Raw genomic sequence first — 24,823 nt, forward strand, 5'->3', positions numbered from 1 at the left:
AAGTAAGAATCCAAGCTAAAATATCATGATTTATAAGAAATGTATTATTTGGTCACTTAGTTGACTAAAATCTCGCTCTCTGATATTCCTGGTCTTCATCCATGGTTCCTGAAAACGCACCAGAGCCGTAAGGTGAAATGAGTGTCTCGTTATTAATGAAGGTGACTCTTAGACCTCACCAAGGCCACAGGCTGGTTGCCAGGAGACCGTGTGATCAGAGGGGTCCAGGGAGACGGGTGAAGGTTGAAACAGCCAATGGCCAATGACTTAGTCAGTCATGACCATGTAATGGAGCCTCCATAAAAACCAAGAGGACAGCTTCTTGGTCCTCTTTGGAGAGCTTCCACACTTAGGGACTCAGAATGCTTCCACGCGCGACCAAGCCATACCTACCCTCCACAAGCACAGAAGCTCCTTGGCTGGGGACATGACCCTTCGTTTGGCTATTGAGTCCTATCCTTGACACATCCTTTAACAAGCTGGTGAACCTAAAGTAAGTGTCTCCTGAGTTCTGTGCCCATTAGCAAATCAGTGGGACCTAAGGAGGGGGTGGTGGGAAACTCCAAGCTGTAGCGGGCAGGTGAGAAGCAGAGGTGACAGCCCGGCGCCTTCCAATGGCCTCTGAAGGGGAGGGGTGAGGAGCAGTCCTGTAGGACCAAACCCTTAACCTGTGGGATGCCATGCTGTCTCTTGGTGGACAGAGTCAGAACTGAGCTGAATTCCCAAACACCCCACTGGTGTCTGAAAATTGCTTGGTGTGTGAGGGATGCCCATCCCACATTATAACTGGGTCCAGGAACTCAAAAAACTGGTAAAATCCAAAATGAGAAAAAGAAAGAAGACAGGGGAAATCTTCAAAATGTTAAAAAAAAAGTTTTTATTACAATGGAAACTTAAAATAGATGACAAATTTTTTTAAAGATTTATTCATTTGAGAGAGAGCACCCGTGTGAGGGTGCGGGGAGGGGAAGGCAGGGGGAGGGAGAATCCTGAACCAGGCTCCTCAGCTGAGCGCAGATCCCAACTTGGGCTCAATCCCAGGACCCTGAGGTCAAGACCTGAGCCAAAATCAAGAGCCGGCCTTAACCGGCTGAGCCACCCAGGTGCCCTTGATGACTGAAATCTTAAAGAAACTTTCCTAAATTACCAATAATTTAAAAAAATGTTTTCATTCAATCATCCTAGAGGAAAGACTGGATGATCTTTGTATTCCCTTTACAACAAAGTATGTTCCCAGAGTACTGTTATGGGAAGAGACGATCAGTTAGCCAGAGTGGGCAACCCTAAACACAGGGGGAAAGTACTATACAGTTGTGCCAAGAATAGAAAGGGACTGTAGGATTTTTCTGGGTTGTGACTTCTTTGTGGCTTTATGAAGTTTTTAAAACTTATAAGCAATGGTGACTTTTCCTTCCTAAGTAAATTTTCACTTCAATAGCCAATTTCGTATTATTTTTCTTAAAGAGGGCGTTCCAAATTTTAAGAGTTTCAGGGCCCAGGAAAGCCGGCTCCTCCCAGCTGACCAGAGGTGCCCCACCGGGCAATCCAGGGCTTTCTCCACCTCCTTCTCTTCAACCTGCCTTGCCCTTGGAAGGTTCACCTTTGAGGAAAGGGACAGGGGAAGCGGCCGCCATGCCAGATTCCCCCTTACCTTATCTCCTGACACACCGCCACCCATCCCAAGGCTTTCCACCTCAAAGACCTTCCTGAAGATATCCCCAAAAATACTTCAAAGAGAACCCAAATTTCTGAACAAATACACTTTGCAAAATGGACCATTTCCCACCAGCCCAACCCTCCAAAAGGCATTTGTTTCTTAAAGATTTTCCAAAATGTGGATCCAAGATTTTAAGTAGGTAACTGTACTCTAAACAAAGTTTAAAACCCAATGAAGAGGGGAGCCTGGGTGGCTCAGTCAGTTAAGCAGCTGTCTTTTGGCTCCAGTCATGATCCCAGGGTCCTGGGATCGAGCCCCGCCTCGGGCTCTCTGTTCAGCAGGAAGCCTGCTTCTCCTTCTCCCTCTACCTGCCACTCTGCCTACTTGTGCGCGCGCGCTCTCTCTCTCTCTCTCTGTGTCAAATAAAGATTTTTTTAAAATGAAGAACACAGGGCGCCTGGGTGGCTCAGTGGGTTAAGCCGCTGCTTTCGGCTCAGGTCATGATCTCAGGGTCCTGGGATCGAGTCCCGCATCGGGCTCTATGCTCGGCAGGGAGCCTGCTTCCCTCTCTCTCTCTCTGCCTGCCTCTCTGTCTACTGTGATCTCTCTCTGTCAAATAAATAAATAAAATCTTAAAAAAAAAAAATGAAGAACACATAACCAGGCTGAGGTACTTTTATCTGACGTGACCTTATCCCATGATCAAATTTATAGGTTTTTCTCCTTCTCATGATGTGGAATGTCAACATTCTACTTTTAAGTTTTTTCGTGGTTACTTTTATTTTTATTTATTTTAAATTTTTATTGAGACAGAGAGAGCGAGTGTGCACAAAGAGGGGGAGGGAGAAGCAGACTCCTGCCAAGCGGGGAGCCTGACACGGGGCTCGATCCCAGGACCCCCGGGATCATGACCTGAGCTGAAGGTAGACGCATAACTGACTGAGCCACCCAGGCACCCACTCCCCCCGCTTTTTTCCCCCAAAACACACTGCTACCTGCATTATTCTTTTTTTTTTTTTAAAGATTTTATTTATTTACCCGACAGATAGAGATCACAAGTAGGCAGAGAGGCAGGCAGGGAGAGGAGGAAGCAGGCTCCCCGCTGAGCAGAGAGCCCGATGCGGGGCCCGATCCCAGGACCCCGGGATCATGAACCCGAGCCGAAGGCAGAGGCTTTAACCCACTGAGCCACCCAGGTGCCCCTACCTGCATTATTCTTATTGTTAATGTCAACAATGAAACAGGATATGATAGCCCTGCATTGTAAGAAGGAAAGGTGCGGCTTTTACTCTCCGCCCCGCCTTCCTCTGCCTCTCCCACCACCCACTTCTCAGCTTCATCTGCAGAACCTGAGCCCAGACTTATTATTCGTGGCAGTGTTACTGAATAACTGTTTTTTTTTTTTAATTTTCACTACATATGTTCCCTTTTGAGAATCATTGGAGTTTTTATCTGCAACCAAATTTATAACTATTAGACTTATTTACATTTGAATGATTTCAGGGCAGCATCGGTTATTTTGTGTCACAGCCTTTCCCTTCCTGAGTTATTCCCAGTAATCTTTTAGCGGATCAGAATATATCTTTGAAAAAGTTTTATTCAAGAAAAATTCACTGATGTTCTATCAGGAAGATTTCAACTTACAGGATGCGGGGGGGGGGGAGGTGCAGGGGGGGTTCAAATAGCCTCCAGCAGTAAAGAAACGTCATGGCTCAATGAAGTCCAAAGGCAGAGCGAGCTCCCATTGAAGGCAATGTGCGGATCTGACTCTGTACCGTCAGAGAACCGCTTTCTGTTACCTTCTCACAGTAACACCACGAAGCGTGATGGTTTCATTTCTGGTTACAACCATTTACCCCTGAACTCTCTATCTTCGCTCCATTGTCTTCCAGCAACGTTACAGGAGAGCCTGAAACCATCCTGAAGTTTCCTTCTTTGCAGTATGCTTCCCCCCACCCCCTTCTGTTTGCAGGTCACTATATTCTTGACGTTGAAAACGTCGCCAGCAAACCCTTGCCCCTTACCCCTCTTTTCACCTAATACAAAATGATGAGCCTTTCCGTCCCGTGGTTGCGGCTGGTGTCCTTCCCCAGCTCAGAGAGAGGTTTTCCAAAGAGATGCTTTCTGTGGCTTCTTCAAGAGCAATACTTCCTGAGATCACAGCACTCATCTAACCTTCTACGCTGTAAATGTTGCTCTTTGTGGATCCTAACGGGAGTCTTACAATTCTGCAGATGGGGGCGCCTGCGTGGCTCCGTCGGTTAAGCATCTGACTCCTGATCTCAGCTCACGTCCTGATCTCAGGATCATGAGATCGAGCCCCGCATCAGGTTCCATACAGAGTGTGGAGTCCGGTTGAGATTCTGTCTCTCCCTTGCCCAAAGGTCTATCCCTATATAAAGTTTGTTTGAAAAATTAAAATAAAGCTTTTTCCCTACATTTAAAATACAGTAAAATAAAGGAAAGGGAACCTCCTGTGGGTGCAGCATTTAGTACCATTACGGTTTCTTCCTCTCCGCTCAGGTATCTTGCTTCATCTGCCTCCCAACCAGCTAGTTTTCGGTTTGGTCGACTGCCTCACCTCCTGTGTCACTCACTCATATCAGAGTCTGGCTTGAGTTTTATCAAAAACAGCACAAAGCAGATTCGACCTGAAATTTACTTCTAGTTTCTGTAATTAACCTTTCTCAAAACTGTATTTTCCTCTACCTCAAAAAGTATATTCCTGCCGCCCCCCAATACCACACCACTCATTTTATTTTGGCAACGGGTTGTTTGGGTTGTTTTGGTTTTTTTCAATTTAAACAATGATACCCAGGCCCAACCGCCCTCCAGAACAGGACGGCTGGTTCCCTGTAGGACGCCGTTGAGTCTGGCGGTTTGTCCCGCTCCAAGCTTGCAAGCAGAGGGCTGAGACGTTACAAAGGCATCCCCTTTTGCGGTGGGAACCTCATCCCTGCAAGTCTGCTTCTCTATGAGGCGACTGGGTTAGTTCTGGGATCTCATGTCTGTATGAGATTCTCCGTCTGGCAAGACTTCTGCTCCAGACAGATGGGGTGCTGCCCACCGTGCCAGGGAGGATGGCTGCAGAGCCAGGGAGAAGCCCTGCCGAGCCCGAGCACGTGGAGGCCACACGTGTCCTCCGGCTGCTGGTCCGGCTGCGTCCAGACACTGTTGCTGCAGCGGCGGCCCGTGGCCCCAGCAGGCCGCACCCACCCTCTGCTCCCCCAGATCTGTAGAGCCCACAGCAGGTCCCCCTCCTTCACACTGCTCACAACCCTGCCCTCAGGAGATGGTGATGACTCAGCCCCATTCAGTGTTCCCGGAGGATTTCTTCTGCTCCGTCACCTGCGTGGGGACCCCTGGCTGGAGGGAGGAGCAGAGGGAGGAGCCCCCAGGCTCCACCACACCCGCCCTGCAGGTCCGGACCAGCACATTTTACTGTTCTATTTCAGAATCCCCATTCTTCGGGGATCAGCCGTTCCTTCTATAAAAAGTGTTGCATTCAGTTTTCTCCCTCATGCTGCTGAGTTTCTTCCCTTCTGTCTGGAGCTTCTTGTGGTCTGTGCATGTTTAAAAATGAGATGCAGCCGGTCACGTGGCTTCCTCCAGTGCCCTAGAAGGTTCCTTTTCTCATGCGATTCCTTCCCGAACGGGAAGGGACATTAAGTTCTCTGCCCCAAGAGCGAAGCCGGGCCACTGGCAGGCTTCACTCCAGAATGACAAGTCAGCGAAATTGCCTGCAGGCTGAAAAGCCTCCGGGAGACACAAAGGGAAAAAGCTTCACTTGGGGTGAAGGCCCACGCCCAGGGAGCCCGAGTTCTCCCCAGGCAGAAAACATGATCTCTGGAAAGAAATATGCCCCTGAGGGTAGAATGCTATCAACTGCCTGCAACCAAAGAAGGGAGAGGAGGCCAGACAGAGAGAACCCTGGGGCACACGGGGCTCCGCGTCTGCGGCACCGTCCACACTCGCCCACCCTCGGAGCCACAGCCCAGAGCAGAGCCCACCCCGCTGACTCCACACCACATTCTGCTCTCTGCCGACAGGCTTCCAGTTCCTCGTTTCTTCTCCACGTCTACACAATTCTGCTCTACCGACGGTCACCTCCCAGGGTGCTCTGGCATGTCCCATGACTTCCTGCCCTATCATCTGCTGGGCTTTCGGGAGGCCCGGGGGACCGAGGAGAGCGTGCTCTCCTACATCCACTCCTGGGGTCACTCCTGGCAAAGCCTCACCAAACCCGAGAAGTAGATCCTTCAGGCTTCGTTAACGGATTTCGGTACAGCTCCCTGTGAAACTCAGTTTCTTGAACCTACAAGACGGGTCTTCAGGGGGTAAAAACTGTCTGCAGAGAACATGGTTCTGCTTTGGAAGAAACCACGCACGGCGATAAACTCAGTGCTCAGCACACCAGGACGCAGCTCGGCCCTTCTGCAAGTAATAAGGCTGAAAATCAACTTGGACTTTCTCAGTGGGAAGAGAACACGTGCATACCTGAAAACCCTCACGGTGGCATTCAAGCCACAGATTTGACCACATGACAGAGAAGCGCCATCTCTCTGACCACCGCCAACAGGAAAACGGACCCACGTCTCAGGGCCACTCCCAAGACAGTTACAGGCACTTTATCTTGCAACATGTTAAAACATGGACAAACCTGGAAAACGGAATCAGGCTACAACAGGGATGAGCCTACTAAGCGAAAGAAGCCAGACACAAAAGGCCACATACTGTACGATTCCATTTACATGGGATTGTCAGAGCAGGCACACCCACACACATGCACACACACGGGCGCGCGCGCACACACACACACACACACACACACACACACACAACAGACTCGTAGGAGCCAGGGAGAATGACTGCAATTGTGGGACAGTGTTTCCTTCCAAGGTAATAAAAATGTTCCCGGGGTTCCTGCCTGGCTCAGTCAATAGAGGATGTGACTCTTGATCTTTTGGGGTTGTGAGTTCAAGCCCCATGTTGGATTGGAGATTACATAAAAGTAAAATCTTAAGGAGCGCCTGGGTGGCTCAGTGGGTTAAAGCCTCTGCCTTCAGCTCGGGTCATGATCTCAGGGTCCTGGGATCGAGCCCGGTATCGGGCTCTCTGCTTAGCGGGGAGCCTGCTTCCTCCTCTCTCTCTGCCTGCCTCTCTGCCTACTTGTAATCTCTCTGTCAAATAAATAAATAAATTACATCTTTTTAAAAAAAAAAGATTGACTTATTTTAAAAAAAAAAGGTAAAATCTTAAAAAAATTCAGGGGCGGCTGGGCGGCTCAGATGGTTAAGCATCCGACTCTTGGTTTCAGCTCAGGTCACGATCTCAGGGTCCTTGGATCGAGTCCCACATTGGCACAGAGTCAGTTTGTCCCTCTCCCTTCCCCTCTGCTCCTCCCCCCATCTTGGGTGGGTGGGTGTGGGCGCGCATGCTCTCTCTCAAGTCAATAAAATCTTTTCTAAAAAGTTCTAAAATTAGGTAGTGGTGGTGGCTGCACGACGTTGTGTATATACTAAACCCCACCACTTTAAAAGGGTGACTACTAGATTATGTGAATTACAGTTCAATTTTTAACCAAAGATTAAGTACTTTATCACCAAATCAGTCCCAAGGGTGATGATCCCTGACTCCTGTAATACCTTTGTCGGATCAAACATTACTTCGAGAACATAAGGGCCTCTGATACTATATAAAGCAGCAAGCAAAAACATTTCTAAATCTAAGAAACCAGGCTATTCTCAAGTTTAAAAAAAAAAAAGGCTTTGAGTAAAAATGAGGCAGGAGAGAGAGAGCAGTACAGAAAGCTTCTTGAATGGTTACAAAAATGTGTCTTTCAGTGGGAGGCAGAAAAGAGTAATTTGTGAGAACCCAGGAGACTGAGCCCACCTAGTGTAAAACGGGCGAGGATTCCTCAAAATGTGGTTCATGCTGGTACTGACACAGTAACGACCTGAGAAAGAAAACACTAGTCCTCGCTGATTCCCGCCACTCAAGTGGCACTGGCTTATTTTTTTTTCCTACAAAGTTTCAGCAGCCTTAGGACCCCGAACAATATTTTTGTGATGAATAATAAATCAGTTTTATTGTGGATGCCCAGAACCACAGAAATGCAAAGAGACCATCTAAAAATAGAGCATGGCATTTCAAGGAAACCTGTTCACAAAACCGAATCTCCAAAGACCAAGTCGGAAGACTGCCACAGGGCTGCCTGATCTCTTCACAGGCAGCCCTGGTCTCAAACAGCCCCCAAACAGGATGTCTGGCTACAATTAGAAGCAATCTGAGAAATCTGACCTCCTTCGCATAAAAAAAAGGAAAACAAAATGTTGGGAGACACACAAGTATGTGAAAATCACTGGTCTTATGATAATTACACTGATCACAAAAGCTGTTCTGAAGCATACCATCCACCTTCAGCAACAGGGTGATGATCCGGACTTGGTCCTCACAGGACAGAGCTGATCAAAGCTGCAGAGCTTTTAGAGTGAAGGCATCGAAGCGGACCTCCAAGTTTGAAATTTAATTTGACCAAACTGCTGATTCGCACCTCTCTGCTCTCTGGTGAATGCCCACATAGGCGACTACGGGACGGACGTGAGGAGGGAGAGCTGGGCTCCCTTCTCGGGACTACTGCCACCTCTCCACCAGCCAGAACGGTGTTGTGACGAGTCCCTGCCCCGTGTGACACGAGGGGGTTTCAGTCTGAGGGTTCTCACAGCTCCTGCTTTCTGCCTCCCACTGAAAACAGGACTCGGCCTCGCATATATGTGCTCTGGCTACGCAGCTGTATACGTAATAGGATGAAGAGGGAAGAATTAAAATGCCTACTGGGCCAGTCACAAACAAATGAGTACTTCGGGTGGAATCCAAACCAGCCGCCTGAAAAGGAGACTCCCAGATCCTGTCGCTGGTGCTTGAATACTTCTATAGAGTGTCACTTTCTTTCCCACCCTGCCCTTTTCCTTTACTGAATTTTCATACAATGAGTTTGCTGTGGCCATCACCGGATATACCAACAACAACAAAAAAAGTTACAGCTGGTTCCTGTATTGGTCTCGGCTGCAGCTAAAGTTAAAAATGTTTAAGGCCTATAGGAAAGGGGGGAGGGAGGGGGGAGAAGGAGGGGGGAAGGAGGGATAAAGGGGGAGGGAAGAAAAGGGGGGGCGAGGAGGGAGGGGAGGAAGGAGGGGAGACTCATTCCTAAGAGATTTCAGGTTTGTTCTTCATCCAAGGACCTGGCAGCAAAAGCTGCTCTTTTGTATTATGTAAAGAAAGTTGTCTTACAAAATTTTCCAATTCTGAAGCTCGTTTCTTTATAAAGCCATGGCCACATATTAAAATAAAATTCTTAATCACCTCCATATGAGGGTAGGTCTAACAAACCACCGTGTATGTTTATTCCAAGTTCACCCACGCATATATTCCATTGACATCTGAACCACTGAGTAACTCCTTTTTGTTACGGGTCTAATCCGCACTTACCAAGGAACAAGAAAAATGAACGTGACTTTGACCTTGAATCGAGGAGACGACTTTCACATATCCATAATTTCAAGAAATGACATTAAAGAAACCAAAGCACTCCTCTCTTGTGTTTACACATGTAACCTAGATTACAGGGTGCAAATAAATGATAGGAGGCAACCGGCCTGGACACTTGGAAAAAGTCACCATCAGCCCCTAGCAGACAATTGTTTTAAAGGAGAGATGTAACTGAATACAAGGTGTAAACCTGATTAGAGCCTAGGTAAGAAAAATAGAAAAGACATTTGGGGGCAAGCAGAATTGGGGCTGCGCGGGGAAGGAGAGTACAGAACTATGCCGGCTGTCTTCAGTCCGGCAGGGCCGGGGTCAGGAGCAGATCGTCTTTAGCCGATGAATGCTGAAGGGTTTAGGGATAAAGTCGTTATGACGTCTGTAACTTACCTTCAAAGGATCCGCACCCCACCCGCCGAAACAAACTACAGTTTATACACATGTAGAGATAAAGCAAATACGGCAACATTTTAGCACCTGGTGAATTAAGGTGACAAACAGACGGGTATTCTTTCAACTTTACTGTAGATTTGAAAATTTTCAAAAGACAAAGCTGAGGGAGGAAAGACAGCATCACCGTACTGGCAATGATCAGTTATCCCTAAATCCGAATGCAGCAGCCCCTCCAGTGCCGTCTGCTCGGCACGTAAAGGTGGGCGTTGTAAATGCCAGCGCACGGTCTGGGATTTCTGACAGATTCTTCGCTCCGTGATTTCCCTTGGGCTTCTTCTTCCCTGTCCGTGTCACATACCGGAAGACTGAAGCCTAAGGAGATTATCCACACAGGCTCAAGCTGGAAGTACTGGAGCTGCGTATATTTACTTAAGAAATATGTCGACAACAATCAGTTCTACCAGTTAAACAAACTTCTGCAAGCGTACACAGAGTAGAGACACAAATTCTCAGAATCAAGCATTAACATTATAGCTGCCTGTTTTCTGCCCTGAAACATCCTCCAGCGGCGGAGCTGACATAGCACACGGACAGAAATTCTGCAAGCTTAATTCCCTTAATTAATGAGACCACAGGGGGAAGGGGGCCCTCCAGTCCCACAGGACTGAGATTATCTGGGAAGGGATGGCTCCATGATTCATCCCAACAGAGTCAGCCACAGAAAAGTATAGACGAGAAGAGGGGGGCTGCCCAGCACAGCCAAGATCCTACGGTTCCAGATTCTGATAAACGGAAAGTAACGCTGTCTGGATAAAGGGAGGGACGGATATTAGCAAAAAGAGAAAAGAAAAGAAAAGAAAAAAAAAAAGCTTCGGTAAAACATGCAGAAACAGTCTTATAAAATTAAGGGTTTATGCTAAAAGTCAGGCTCCCCTCTCAAGCATCTGGGGAAGAGGTTCAGGTTGGTATTACCGCCCAGGCTGGGCCATTAATCTTATTTTAAGATTTTATTTATTTGACAGACAGAAATCACAAGCAGGCAGAGAGGCAGGCAGAGAGAGAGAGGAGGAAGCAGGCTCCCTGCTGAGCAGAGAGCCTGATGCGGGGCTCGATCCCAGGACCCTGGGATCATGACTTGAGCTGAAGGCAGAGGCTTTAACCCACTGAGCCACCCAGGCACCCAAAGGGCCGTTAATCTTTTTAACCAGTGAAAGTCATTAACTTAACAACTCTTTAAGGAAAATGGCTCTCCTGTCACATCTGTCCCTCAAATTCCTAGTCAACAATCGGGATTCCTTGATTGCTGGGACTGTGAAGATAAAACCACGGAAGCCAAGCTACTGTGATTAGAGAACTCCTAAGATGGTCTCCCCAAGGGGACATACTGGTCATGGGCTGGGCCACCGCCATGGCTCCAGGACTCGGAACTCCCAGGCAGGCTGGAAGGACTAGCATAGCAGGCTTCAATGTCGAGAGTGAAACTGGTTTTCACCCTACCCCAGACCTTCACAGATAAAATGGAAGAGGGAGATAGTTTCTAACACAGAAGCGGCCTGGACACTTCCGAAAGAGACAGTCTTCATTATCTTGACACGCAGGATAGTCCGTTCTTCACCAGGATCTTAATACTTGATGGGAAAGACAAAAAGAGAAGGCCCCAGGCTCCTCTTCGTGGCACAAAAACGATGGAGGCAGGGTGGGAGGCAGGAAACACTTGAATCCCGAAACCTCATGTCTAAGCACGACGAGCAGCAGAACCCAGGGGAGTATCTCAGCTTATGTTCTTTCCAGATTAAAAAAAAAAATTAGTCATGTTCTGCATGTCCAGCCAAATTACTGGGCATCTGGGAGGGAGAACCGCCATGGGGGTGCAGAGCGAGCGTGGGAGACACCGTCCGCGCTGCCTCTGTCCACACGCCCCCAGGGGTCGGCACTTGGAGACCAAGGCGGCCACAGGAAGGACAGCAGGAGGCATCAGACTTTCTCTCGGAAAAATAAAAATGCCACGGTAACCATTCAACTAGTACACAGCTTGGCCACTATTTTAAATGAGAAAGTGAATTTAGAAACGTGTTACTTTGGGGATCCACAACAGAAGCTCTGCGGGTCCCGAGAACATGTCACATTTTGGAAGAACACTTATCCAATATGAAGATTCCTTCTGCGTGGGCAATGAAAGACACCATTTTATTCTCAGGACGCTCTGCGCTCTCAGAAGTGCGGTCATAGACTGAGAAAGTCTGCAACGACTTGTCCCTCCCACACTTGGGAAATACAGCCTCACCGTGTGAACAGGCCAAATGCTTCAAAGTCCCTGAAATCCTCCAATTTTCCCATACTCTAACACAAACAAAAATGAATTCATTTGTCTGTCTCAATTGAAAAAAATTTTAATTTAATTACTGAAACTTGGAAAAGGACATTCTTGATCATTTGATTTCCTCTCTGCTAAGAACTAAAAGGAAGTCCTGTCTTCTGATGGTACAGTCAACGGCCAACGCCCGCCACTTTGGACTGCTGCGTGTTTCAAAATGTTCATGTTACAATAAATGGAATCGTAAGGAATTGCCAAATGAAACTATGAACCGGTGGGTAAGCGTATGAAAATATATTTTGTTTTATTAAAAGCATTCATCTCAAAGAGAAAATATAACCTCGCTCGGTCCTTAAAGTGTTAGTAAATACAACTGCTTGATGAGTACGCGTGGAAGGAAAGAGGGGACGAGGTCCCCCGGCTGAGCGGAGGACACGCCGGGCCTGCCTCTGCGACAGCCAGGGTCTGGCGAGATGCCTGCGTTCCCTACAGAACGCCTCTCGACCATGTAAACAAGAAGGGCATTTATCGTCCCGCGTGACAGGAAGTGTGGACACAGGGAGGCTCCGGGTGGGTGACATTCAGCAACTCAACCACGTCCTTGGGGATCCAGCTGGTTGTCTTGCGCGTCCGGATGGCTGTGAGGGATGTCACGGATGTAAGTAAGCTGGCCACCTGAGCAGGCCAACAAAGTCCATCCAAAGACAGGGAACGGTTTCTTATTTGTCTAAGAACGAAGAAACCTTCCCAAGAAGATCCCCCTGCGGACCGCCCTTCACAGCTCCTTGGCCAGACTTGGGTGACGCTCCCCTCCTCCAATTAATCAGTGATAAAGGAAAAGGGATTTCCTTCCCTGGTTTATACCTTTCAAGATTCGTTTTCTAGTGGTGTGGTTTTGTAGTGGTGATAAGATCTACTCCCTTCCTTAGGAGTAGATCGCTAAACAAATCAGGGTCCTTTACAAGGAAGAAAGGGAGGATGGATCCGAGGTAGGGGACCCAGGGCCAAGTACGCCCGTGCCCACCACCACCAGCTGAATGGCAACGGGAAAGAGAGAAATGAGCCGCTTGATTGTTCCTTCCCCCGCTCCTCAAAACTATCTAGGTCCTACTTTATGGTTTAAAATCAAGGGCTGTTACTTAAAAGTTACATTTATAAAAAGGAAAGAAATACTTAATTTTTTTTTAAATCTATCAGCCACCCTAACACTTAAATCAATTATAAAAATAGGTAAATAGTTACTGTTTTAATGAACCCTCCTATTATCAAATTGCGGTTTCAAGGAACCTCGAGAATGCAAAATAATAAATGCAACCCAGATGTTCACTGAAAAATGAAAACAAGATTGTTTTTACTTCATAGCAACCAGTAGGTCAACCCATTTCCTCCTTCAGAGAATTCTCAGAGGACCACAAACTCCACTCGAAGACCATGTGTTTCATATGTATCTGTCCACAGAAAAAGGAAACTCTGCTGTCCAAAATAAACGGAGAATATTATATGTTCCCATGAAAGTGAATTAGAAAACTGCAGTAAGGCTGGGTTTACATGCTGCCAAACATCTGGATGAAAACTGAAAAGAAAAAAAATCACTAATTACCTAGATATTGGGAAATGCTTCTCAATCATCATCCAAACGGTCCAGTTTTACAGCCAATTGCTCCTTTTATATATTAATTACAGAAATAAGTTTTTCAGAAAGAAGAGTACAGTAATTAAAAATAACCCTGTTGAGAGTTTGAGACGGAACTGATTTTCTACTATTTGAACGGCGCTCCCGCTGACTTACTGAAAACTAAGTCAGCTCAAAGAGTAAATTTGCTCTGAGAAAGCAAATTACCAAATCTTCTTCGACAACTAAACTGACTTAGGTGAGTCTAATATTTACTTAATAGTCTATTTATCCATAAATAAATGCTTGCAGAATTGTCTCCAGCCACATTATAGAACCCTGCAGAATCCGGTGTCTGATCTATCATGTCAATGGGGGAGCTGACCACAAGATGTTGGTAAGTTCGATTAACTTCAAAAATAAGGATGGGGACCCATGTACCTTCTACTCTCATTTAAATGATTTACTCTTCTCCCACAGCTCCAAAAGCGATTCTATTTTAAGCTGCTTTTTGGCTACTTTGGCAAAACCGATCTTTCCACGTGACACGTTTCAATGGTCCCACCTCGCCGCAAACTGATACACCTGCTTCCTAGAGGATCTATCTGCCAGTAACTTTCTAAACCTAATCAGTCTCTCCCAAAGTTGTTCACTCTAAGAGCGTGACCGTGCCAACAGCCACACCGTGCTAGCTCACCTGGTACGAATTACTTTTGGTCCTCTATCAAAATGATCTACTGAAGAAACATTTCAAGGCAAAACATACAGGACTTTGCCTCTCAGAGTCCCACCCCTGTAGCCTTCCTGCCATTCTCATCGCGGAGGCAAACGTCCACTCGCGGGCGTGGGCCAGGCTTTTCCTAAAGCAAGGAAACATCTTTCCAGGTTCCTCCTCAGCCCGCTCCCGACCTTTCCCCTGATCCAGAAGACCCTTCTCTAGCCTCATGTCAGCGTACCTCTCCAGAGAACCCAGGACGGCTGACCACCCTCTCTTCTGAAAACACAGCTCCTCCCTTAACTTCTGCACCAACCACAACCTCCGAGGGGGCCCCGGACATCACGGGCTACCCTTTCCCGGTCTCCTTTACTGGGCTGTCCCCAGCCCTGGGGCTTTCCCCAGCCCTGGGGCTTTCCCCTTTCTCTGGACTCTCTCCCCCTAATTGATCTCATTCACCCAGTCCCATGAACTTCCCAACGCTCATCTCCCACCCGGTCAGGCCTTCTAAGCCGCCGACCCCCACAGCCGCCTGCCTTCCTACCATCCCCACCCGGACGTCTCACTAACCAGTCCAAAGTTAAATACCAAAACTGAACTTCTTAGACGCTGCTTCCAGTAAAAGCTGACTAGTTTGTGACAGACCGACCCATCTGCCAAGAACAACGAAAAGAGCTGAACAAATTACAAGAAACAACTGTGTGAAGGTACTGGGGAGCTACCGATGCAGGGCAGACTTGGGAGGCTGGGATCCCAGAAGCAAGTGCAGAGAGGTGAGCCCACAAGCGAAGCCACTTTTCTCCTTGAGACGTCTGCCAACTCACTGCAGAGGCCGAGAGGCCAAAAAGCGAAGCAGACACAAGTGGTGTTGAGTCTGAGTAGGCCGGCAGAGCCTCCAGCAGTCTTCGGGGACTGGGGGGAGCTCGTGGGCTGCCAGATAGAAGGAGCCTAGCAGACACCCCAGGCTTTCAGCGGGGACCCCCAGAGAGCTACCCCAGGAGGGGTCAGACCAAAAGCAGACCGCTGCTCACAGCTCTGAAGTGGGGTCTCCCCCAGCTTGGCGGCCTGCCAGAAGCCTCCCCTGGGGAGAATCGCCCGAGCCTCAACTTATCTCTACAATTTTCCATACTCGTTGTCTACAGGCTAATTAACAGGTCCATCCAGAGTCAGGACCCCATGACTGAAAACCAAGGGTAGGACAGACGGCAGAATCCACTCACAAGCTCTCCGAGTATCGACATGATCAGACGTGGACTTTAGAATAACCATGATTAACAGAACAAGGAAACTAGTTTACAAGATGAAAAGTTTCAGCAGAAAGTTGGAATCTAAAAAAAAAAGCAAAGCTGCAGGCGGCAGTAACTGCAATTCAGAACTCAGAACGTGGGTCTCATCGCAGGCCGGAGACGAAGAAAGGAGGAGTTCGCTGCAACACGGGTCAGAAGGAAATATTCAGAGGGAAGCGTGGACAGATAACGAGGAGGGAGAATGCAGGGAAGAGTCTGAGAGACGCACAGGACACGATGACAAGGTGGAGTCCCAGAAGGACAGCCAGGGAGTGCAGCCAAAGGAGCCGATCAAGAGAAAATGAGCAACCATCCTCCAAACCCAGCGTAAGATTAAGTCTTGTCGCAGCACCGCCAAAAAGGCAGAACCACCGCCGCCAATCCCGAAAACCACATCTGGACACACCACAGGAACAGCTGAAAATCAAAGGCAAAGAGAAGAATCTTACAAGCAGCCGAAGGTGGGGAAGGTGGGGGAGGAGACGTCACCTTCCGAAGCAGAAGACAAACAGCAGACTTCTCAACAGAATCAGTGGAAGCCAGAGGCAATGAACCGGCAATGAAAGGACTCAATAACCTACAACTGTAGGCCCGGTGAAATATCCTTCAAAAGTGACCACAAGATAATGACGTTCTTGACCAAAAAAAAAAAAAAAAAGGTTCCTCCAAATGGCTTTCTGCCAGCCCCACCTCCCCAGACTTCCCGCTCTCACGCAGCCGCACCAGCATCAGACCTGGAAGTCCTCTCTGATCCCCGCACTTCCTGCACCTCTGGCCTCCCAGCTGCCGGCTCGTCCATCTGACTCTCCAGAATACACCTCGTCACCGGCGAAGCAACGCGTCGTCTCTTACTCGGGAGACGGGCCAACGCTTGGGAGTCTGATGACCGCCCAGAGATGAGGAGCGCGTCCCCAGCGAGAAAGCCATCTGGCAGCAGGTAAGGAAACTGAAAGCCTGCGCACACCCGCACGTGCAGTTCCAGGGTTACGCTCCAGAAACACTCCCCCACGTCTGCAAAAGCTGAGAAGCCCAGGGAGAAGTCTACATCGAAGTCCAACCCAGGACACGAGAAATCATAAAATGTGACCGTTCTATGAAATAAATAGGGTCTACATGGTAACACGGATAAGCTCCTGGCAGCTTGCAGAACATGCTGGACAGTGCGGCACCATGTTTATAGTTTTAAACAAACCAAGAAGAGCTCTCCACCTTGTCTGTAGGTGCACACATCGATATTAAAGTATAAAAACGATACAATGGACCCTAACAAATTCATGTGTGCCCTTAGGAAATACACAAGGGAGAGGGGAGTAGGACCAGCAATCACTCAACAAGTCACCTCAACTTTGACGTCTGTTCATAAATATTCCCTGGAGGCCCGCCAGGAGCCGTGTTCCAGGTCTTAGAGCACGGTCATGGGTAAAGGCAGACAATGTTCCCAATTTCATGGAACCTACCGCCTCAGAGAGAAGAGACAATATACGTACGGGGCGGTGTTAGGAAGCGGGAACAGGGTGACACTGGGGGGCTGTTTTAACCGGGCTGGTGAAGGAAGCAGACACGCAACAGAAAGCTGGATGGAGCCGGCAAGCGCACAGCAAATACTCAGGGGCCGCTGGGGAACAGCACCGCAAAGGCACGAGGGCAGGGAGGGGGTGGGGGTGCCGGGCACGTTCACGGAAGAGCAAGGAGACCAGCGTGGTAGCGAAGGTGGGAGGAAACATCACAGAGACAGCAGGGGATGAGAACAGGGGCCAAGGACAGTCCCCGAGGAAGAATGATCTTTATGTTTTTAAAGGGTTATTAAAAAAAAAAAAATTTGTAAGGGGATGTGGCATACAAAGGCGAAACTACTTCCTACCCTGCCGGCTTACGGAGAAAGCTTGCAGCCCCCGGCCTGCGGCTCCTGGGGCCACGGTACAGCCTGCAGAGAGGGCTCCAGGCGGAGAACAGTGCAGACTCAGGGGGAGACATGATCTGGTCTCAAGAGATCACTCTGGCTGCTATGCAGACAAGGATGACAGCGGGGAAAACACCAGAAGGCTAAGGCAAAGGAAGCGAAAGAAGGCACCAAAATTTTCTCCGGAGCAACAACACTGCCGTACGCAGAGACGGAGACGCACCTGTAATGCTTGAGTGGTTTGTTGTTGTTGTTGTTGTTGTTTTTAATGAAAGACCTAAAACAATGTCACAAAACATTAGCAGCTATTCTATTAAATCTGAGTAATGGCAAAATGAGTGTTTTCTGTACTTTTCTGTGCCCTGATACAGACCTGTCATCTATGTCTCTTTGCCGTCACTGCTGCCCAATCCCCCATGCCCGTGTGACTCTCACCTGAACAGCTGCCATGTTCCCCCCAGGTCCTCCCTCCCCTCCTGTGGTCCATCCTCCACTCAGTGGCCAGGAACACTCTTCTTAGAAGGGCAGAGGGGGCAATGCTGGAGAAGGTGGCCCCTGGAGCCAGACCACCTGGACTGGATCCCTGCCCCGCCACTCACCAGCTGTGACATGTGACACAAGTCACTTAGCTTCCCTGTGCCTCCGATTTCCAGGTTCATCTGCAAATGGTGACAACATTACATGTCTGACCAGGTAACTGCCAACAGTAAGATACATAAAATACACAGGCCAGGACCCCGAGCACAGACAGCACTATGTAACTACCTAAAATTATTAAAACAGAAGTCAAACGTCATAGCCCTGTTTAAAATCCTTCAGTGGGGCACCTGGGTGGCTCAGATGGTTAAGTGCCTGCCTTCAGCTCAGGTCGTGATCCCAGAGTCCTGGGATCAAGCCCAGCATTGGGCTCCCTGCTCAGCAGGAAGCCTGCTTCTCCCACTCCCGCTCCCCCTGCTTGTGTTCCCTCTCTCGCTGTGTCTCTGTCGAATAAATAAAATCTTTAAAAAAATAAACAAACCAAATCAAATCCTTCACTGGCTGCACGTGCTTGGAACAAAATGTGAACTCCCTACCTACTGAAGCTGCTCCTTCCGGGCCGCTGCTGTCCCACTCCCCCTTCAGGCTGCCCCTGACAGATTAACTTCCTCCCCAAAGGCTTCGGCGGGCTGTAGGCTTTCCCTGCCTCTCTCCCACTCCCCCTCAACCCCTCAACCCTCAACCACAGCATAATCTGCAATTATTTTATGTGTCTGTTTACCTTTCCTGTCTGTCTCCCATTTAAACAAAAGTTCTGGGAATTCAGGCAATTCACCGGCCTTACTCACTACTACTCACCCTTGCACTAAGCACAGGCCCTGGCATTGGTCGGGGCCTTACCCATACCTGCTGCATCAATGTTCCAGAAGAGAATGCTCTACACATACTCTGAAAACACCTACCATGTCACTTTTTAAAAAAGATTGATTTATCTATGAGAATGGTGGGGGGCAGGGGGGAAGCAGAGGGAATCCTGAAGCAGACTCCCTCCAGAGCCCCAGGAGGGACTGGATCCCAGGACCCTAAGATCATGACCAGAGCAGAAATCCAGAGACAGCCGACCAAGTGACCAAGCCACACAGATGCCCCTAAACAGCCAAAGGAACAGTAATTTCCTGTGCATGGACTGAAAATATAGGTAACCTATTTTATAGCTTTCTACACTGAAAATGTTATTTTTTAATATTTAAAAACATTCTCAGGATGCCTGGGTGGCTCAGCTGGTTAACATCTGACTCTTGGGGCAACTGGGTGGCACAGTAAATTAAGCCTCTGCCATTGGCTCAGGTCAAGATCTCAGGGTCCTGGGACTGAGCCCCACATCGGGCTCTCTGCTCAGCAAGGAGCCTGCTTCTTCTCTCTCTCTCTGCCTGCCTCTCTGCCTACTTGTGCTCTCTCTCTCTGTGTCAAATAAATAAATAAAATCTTTAAAAAAAAAAAAAAAAGGCATCTGATTCTTGATTTCGGCTCAGGTCATGATCTCAGGTTTGTGAAATCAACCCCCAGTCTGGCTCTGTGCTAGGCGTGGAGCCTGCTTAAGATTCCCCCCCGCCAAAAAAAAACCACCACCAACAACAAAAGCAACTCTCAAAAAAGATGCTTTCTTACCAGCATACTATTTTCCTGTCAAACTATCAAACTATTTTCCAGTTTGGGAAGAAGTGGAAATAAACCTTTTCGAATCGCAAAAATAAAAAGGTACAGAGCCACAGCTCCTCTGCACTTACATCCCCCACCTGCTCAGTTCCCACTGCCCTCTGCATACGGGCAAACATAATTCTTGGTTCCTTATTTAGCCTTCCCGAGAACTTTCACACATAGAGGCACTTGAAAGAAAGGAGAGAAAAGAGAAGAAAAATGGTAGCATACAATGCACATTTTCCTACGCTTTGTCTCTGTAACTTAGTAAGATATTTTGGAGCTCTTTCCACATCAATTCATAAAGTGCAGGGGTGCCTGGGTGGCTCAGTCAGGTAAGCGCCTGACTCCTGAGGGCCCTGAGATCAAGCTCTGCGCTGGCCATGGAGCCTGCTGAAGGTTCTCCACTCTCTCTGCCGCCCCACCCCTCCCCCTGCACGCTCTCTCTAGTGCCCACACACACACACTCTCTCCCCATCCCCATCTCTCTAAATTTTTTTTAAAAATTTCATAAAGTGCGGGGTGCCTGGGTGGCTCAGTGGGTTAAAGCCTCTGCCTTCAGCTCAGGTCATGATCTCAGGGTCCTGGGATCGAGCCCTGCCTGCATCGGGCTCTCTGCTCAGCAGGGAGCCTGCTTCCCCCCTCTCTCTGCCTGCCTCTCTGCCTACTTGTGATCTCTGTCTGTGAAATAAATAAATAAAATCTTTTTAAAAAAATCATAAAGTGCTTGCTCCTTCCTTTCTACAAGTTCCTTCACCATCTGGGTCTAAGATTCATTAGATGAGGCTCCCGCGGGTGGACATCTGGGTTATTTCTCATCTTTTACTGTCACAAGCAATGCAGTGAATGATCGTGGACCTACAGTACCTCCAACACGCACAAGTACACCTGCAGATCAGACCCCCTAGAGCTGCGATCCTCAAACGGTTTACACGCTCGCAGCTGTTTACGAAGCGCCTGCTGCCCAGCACTGCTGTATCCATCGGGACCCACCCAGAGAAACGGAAAGCCCCCTAAGAAGCTGAAAGGGAGGAAATTTCATACAAGGAGTTGGTTGCACGCCTGATGGAAAAGCTGAGAAGTCACACAGGAAATGGTAAGACAACCCAGAGCTCCGCAAGAGCGAGACGCTGCTACCGGTTCCAAGCGGGAGGCCCAAACGGAGGCCGTATTCCCAAGGCTCCGGGGGCTCAGTCGGGGGGCAGGAGCTGGAGCCGCAAGGAGACACGGCGGTTGTGGCCGGAGATGGTCTGAGGCAGAACAAGAGGAGAGAGAACCCCACTGCCCCCTTCCTGCAGTCACCAATCTCCCCCACCCCCACCGGCGGCTCCCATCCGTCAAACCTAGCCCCAGGCCAGCTGACCCAAAGGTCTGGAAAATGTTGCCTGCAGGGGTGAGTCCCTTGGCCGGCAGGCCAGGGAAGGGCAAGCCATGGAGCTGAGCCAACAGGATACAGGCTGGCGCTGTAAGTAATTTACCCTCCTACTGCCAACAGATGGTTTCAAACGGGGGAGGGGGTGGTCCCTGCTTGCCTGGCAGGTGAGAGGTGGGCTCTCAACCTGGTCTTAATCTGTATCATTTCATTAGGAGTGAAGTGGGGCACCTTTTCCCGTGAAGCACACGCTTGAACTTCATCTACACCGACTGGGGAGGGGGAAACCAGTAAAGTTATTCACTTCATCGGCCACAGATGGTCCATTCGGGAACATCAAGCAGGCAGATTCCCAAACTGAGCATTAAGATGGTGGCAATGAGCCAAACTAGCCAGTCACCTGCCAAGTAGAGACAAATCTCAAGAACTGTTCTAGAAAAACTGAGCGGCAACAAAGCCCTGAAGGAATTAAAAATACCTTAACTACACTCTGCACACATTATAAGTAACAATGTGTTCTTGTAATCTTGTACCAGCTCCCCCCCACCTTGTTCCTCCTTAGAACTGCCTTCCTACCATTCACATCACCATCCTCTCCCCTTATCTTGCATTGAAACAACAAATACTACCCTGGACAAAAATTCAAATTATAAAAATAGCAAGTCAGAATCATTTTTGAAGTCTTTTAACCCCCCTCACACATTAGCAAAAAAGAGCTCTTAAGTGATCTCCCGTGCCTGTCTCCCCTCTGACGTGATTATTTACCCTATCTTGTAAACAAGCTGTGGCTGACTTCCCAATGTACAGTTCAAAGTTCTATCCTATACTCTAAAACTCTACACAAAGAAGTTTTTTAACCGTTGGCCGCCGAATAACTGGCAACTGAAATTATTCTGTTTCAAAGGGCTGAACTTTTTTAAAGTTTGAACTTTAAAGCAAAGTTTTTAAAATCTAAATGGCAGTAATAACTATAAAGAACTTTAAAAGGGTATGTTAACTTCAAAACCTCCCCAAAACAGTTAACCACAAGCACATCAAATGTATACAATAACCACTATATAATGACTAATTCCAAAACTCTAAGGCTCTCACTTATCCAAAAATATAATTCTAAGATTGCCGAAGTTATTTTGAAGGGTTTTCTACAGTACAAGAAAGATAATAAACCTTATCAATAGATGTTAAAAGTTGTTTTCCAGCACCTACCATGCTGCCGGGCATTTTAGTAGACAAATAACTGCTCATTGTTGATTGTTCTAGTCAGGGAGATTAAAAACAATCACACCCCTTTCCCAATGCAGGGTACCTTTTTTTATGTAAGTTTTTTTTTTTTTTTAATTCAAATTTGAAAGTAACACACACCATTCCAGAAACTTGGAAAACATACAAAGAAAACAAAATATCCATATCACCAGTTCTTACATTGTTTCGGCCATGATATATAAAGCAACTGCTTGCTTTTAATGGTTGTAACTTTTTATCAATAAACTTCCCATTATCTAGCTCACCTTTCTCCTATTGGGCATTGCTATTTCCAATTTTCTACTATTACAAAGAGCGTAATTGACATCTCTGGGCATGAGATTTTTTTTTTTTTTTCCTAAATATCTCTCATGGGAATGCAATCTTCAAATTAAGAGCCCAAAGAACGTTTGAAGACTTTTGATACTTAATAACATCCTTTGTTACAGTACTCAAGATCTATAAACTGCTGGGCCACACTGACTTCCTTTTCTAATCTTTACATCTGCTTTTACCTTCAAGCCCGCCACATTTCTGTATTCAGAGTCGGACACACCTTCCATACAAAATCGCCAACCCAGCAATGTCAAATGTTTAAATATTATGGTTGTTTATTTTCTAAAAAGGAAAAACTGCTACATGCCTGTTGTTACCCCAGTCGTGACAGGCAGGGAGCAGGGTATCTACGGAGAACCCACTGCTTAAGAATCTTCAGACAGCCAGCCTGGCTGTAGGAGGGCTTGCAACTGGGCTCCTTCTCTCCACAGCACTTTCTTTCATAAACAACACACCCACTCGGTGCCACAGTGCTACCCCTAGCTTTAACTGTGAGAACTGAATTTGCCAAATGCCACGGTGCGTGCCAACTTCCCACCATCGCAGCCGCATCGCTTCTTGGGGCACAAACATTTCCCCCTGGGCAGCACTTAACAGTCTAGATTGAAGGCACCTTGATTAACCACTTCAACCTGAAAGCATTGGATACTGCTGATTCTTACAGGCAGCTGCTCCAGCAGCCTGTAATTAAGATTTTTTTTTTTTTTTTCCAAAACACTCCCTCATTATACCAGGGGTTCTGAAGATTCGGTCTGTCAGCATAAAGGAGATCCGCAGCAAAAGTAGAGAAAACCTCAACTTCGGGTGTCCTTGTAAGATAGAGGTATTAACCCTCTGCTTTCCAAAGCAACGACCCCCTGCATCCGCACGCGTAATGCTGCCACACGGACACAATTCGCAGCATGACACAACAGTAATTTGCATGCCACTAAGTAATCTACAATAAATGCAAATCTTCCTGCCAGGGGTAACTAAACGTCAGGCAGGCAGCCGGGTTTTCTGGTCTCACCTCCCTGCCGGCTGCCCCTCCCGACTCCGACCCTCGGCTGCTTTGACTTATTTTTTTGGCTTACCCTGTAACGTTCCCTATTTCATAAAATGCGTGTTCTCTGGCTGCCCCCTCCTCCTTGAAGCCGCCCCACTGACTGACCACTTCTGACCTAAAGACCGAAACACTAGTACGGTTTTCCACCCTGTCGCCCCCACTATCCCCTCTTGGACCCCGAGAATCCCCAATTGGAAACTTTCCTCACCCCATTTCCCGGGGATACCTTCCTTCCAACCACCTAAGACGCCAAGGGGGTCAGCCTCTTGCGGTCGGGCTCCGGAGGGCGTGGACGCCCTTGGCGAGGAGAGGCGGGGAAGGTCGCCCCCAAGGTCCCCCACCCCTCCAGGACGACCCCTGAGCCCTGCTCCGAGTCCCCAGGCCGCCCCGGCCGCAGGCGACCCCGGCCTCGCCCCCGACCCCCGCTCCGGTTCGGCGGCAACCCCGTCGGCCCCCTCCCCCGGGCCCCGGACCGGCGCGCCGCCGGCCTCGGCGGCCAGCAGGCACCGGCACCGCCCGGACCTCAGAGTCCGGGCCCCGGTCCGGCCGCCCCGCTCCAGTCCGGCGCGCCCGCGACCCCCGCCCCAGGCCGCCAGCCGGGCCGGCCACACCTCCGACACTCACCGCCGCCGCCCTCGCTGCCACCGCCGCCGCCGTCCTCGTCCATGTTGAGGCCGCTCCCGCTGCCGGCGAGCCCGGGGCCGCGGGCGGTGGGCGCCGCGGGTGCGGAGCGCGCGGGCGGCCGGGCGGCTCCAGCAGCGCGCGCGCGCCGGGTCGCGGCCCGGGCCTCCTCCGGCCGGGCGGGGCACTCGCCGCTCGGCGCGCCCTCACGTGACGCACAGGCCCCGCCCCCGGTGCGGTGGGCGGGGCCTAGGATCGCGCGGCCCCGCCCGCGGGAACGCGCCCGGCCCCGCCCGGACCGCGCTGCGCGGGCCCGGCAGGACTGAGATGCGACCCTTGGGGAACGGCGGCGCGGCGACCCCTGCTCGGCCCCCCGCCTTCGCGGGGCCTGGAAACGCTGGCGGGGTCCCGGGCGCCGGATGCCACTTCTATAGACCCCCGGCGCCGAGGGTCCTCCTCGCACGTGCTCAGGAGACGCACGCCTTCAAAAGTCCGCCCGTCCCCCGTCGGCCCCAAGGCATTTCCGAGCAATTCCGGCCTTTCACCTTTCCGGTGGATAATGGAGGCGCTCCTTTGCTGGCGATGAGCGCACTTTACAATTAACAAAGTGACG

General features: G+C 49.2%; 1 protein-coding gene across 2 annotated transcripts in view; it reads right to left on the reverse strand.

Moving 5' to 3' along the window:
* Positions 1–24,267, reverse strand: part of CYTH3 (cytohesin 3) — an 89,214-nt gene extending 64,947 nt beyond the window's left edge. For both annotated transcript variants that reach the window (XM_080830506.1, XM_080830505.1), the window contains exon 1: positions 24,214–24,267. In XM_080830506.1, the coding sequence (XP_080686632.1) occupies positions 24,214–24,256 (43 nt within the window). In that variant the 5' untranslated portion in view covers positions 24,257–24,267. The remainder of the gene's footprint in view (positions 1–24,213) is intronic.
* Between the last annotated feature and the right edge of the window lie 556 nt (positions 24,268–24,823).

Source organism: Martes martes (genome assembly GCF_963455335.1).
Source record: "Martes martes genome assembly, chromosome: 18".
Taxonomy (NCBI): domain Eukaryota; kingdom Metazoa; phylum Chordata; class Mammalia; order Carnivora; family Mustelidae; genus Martes; species Martes martes.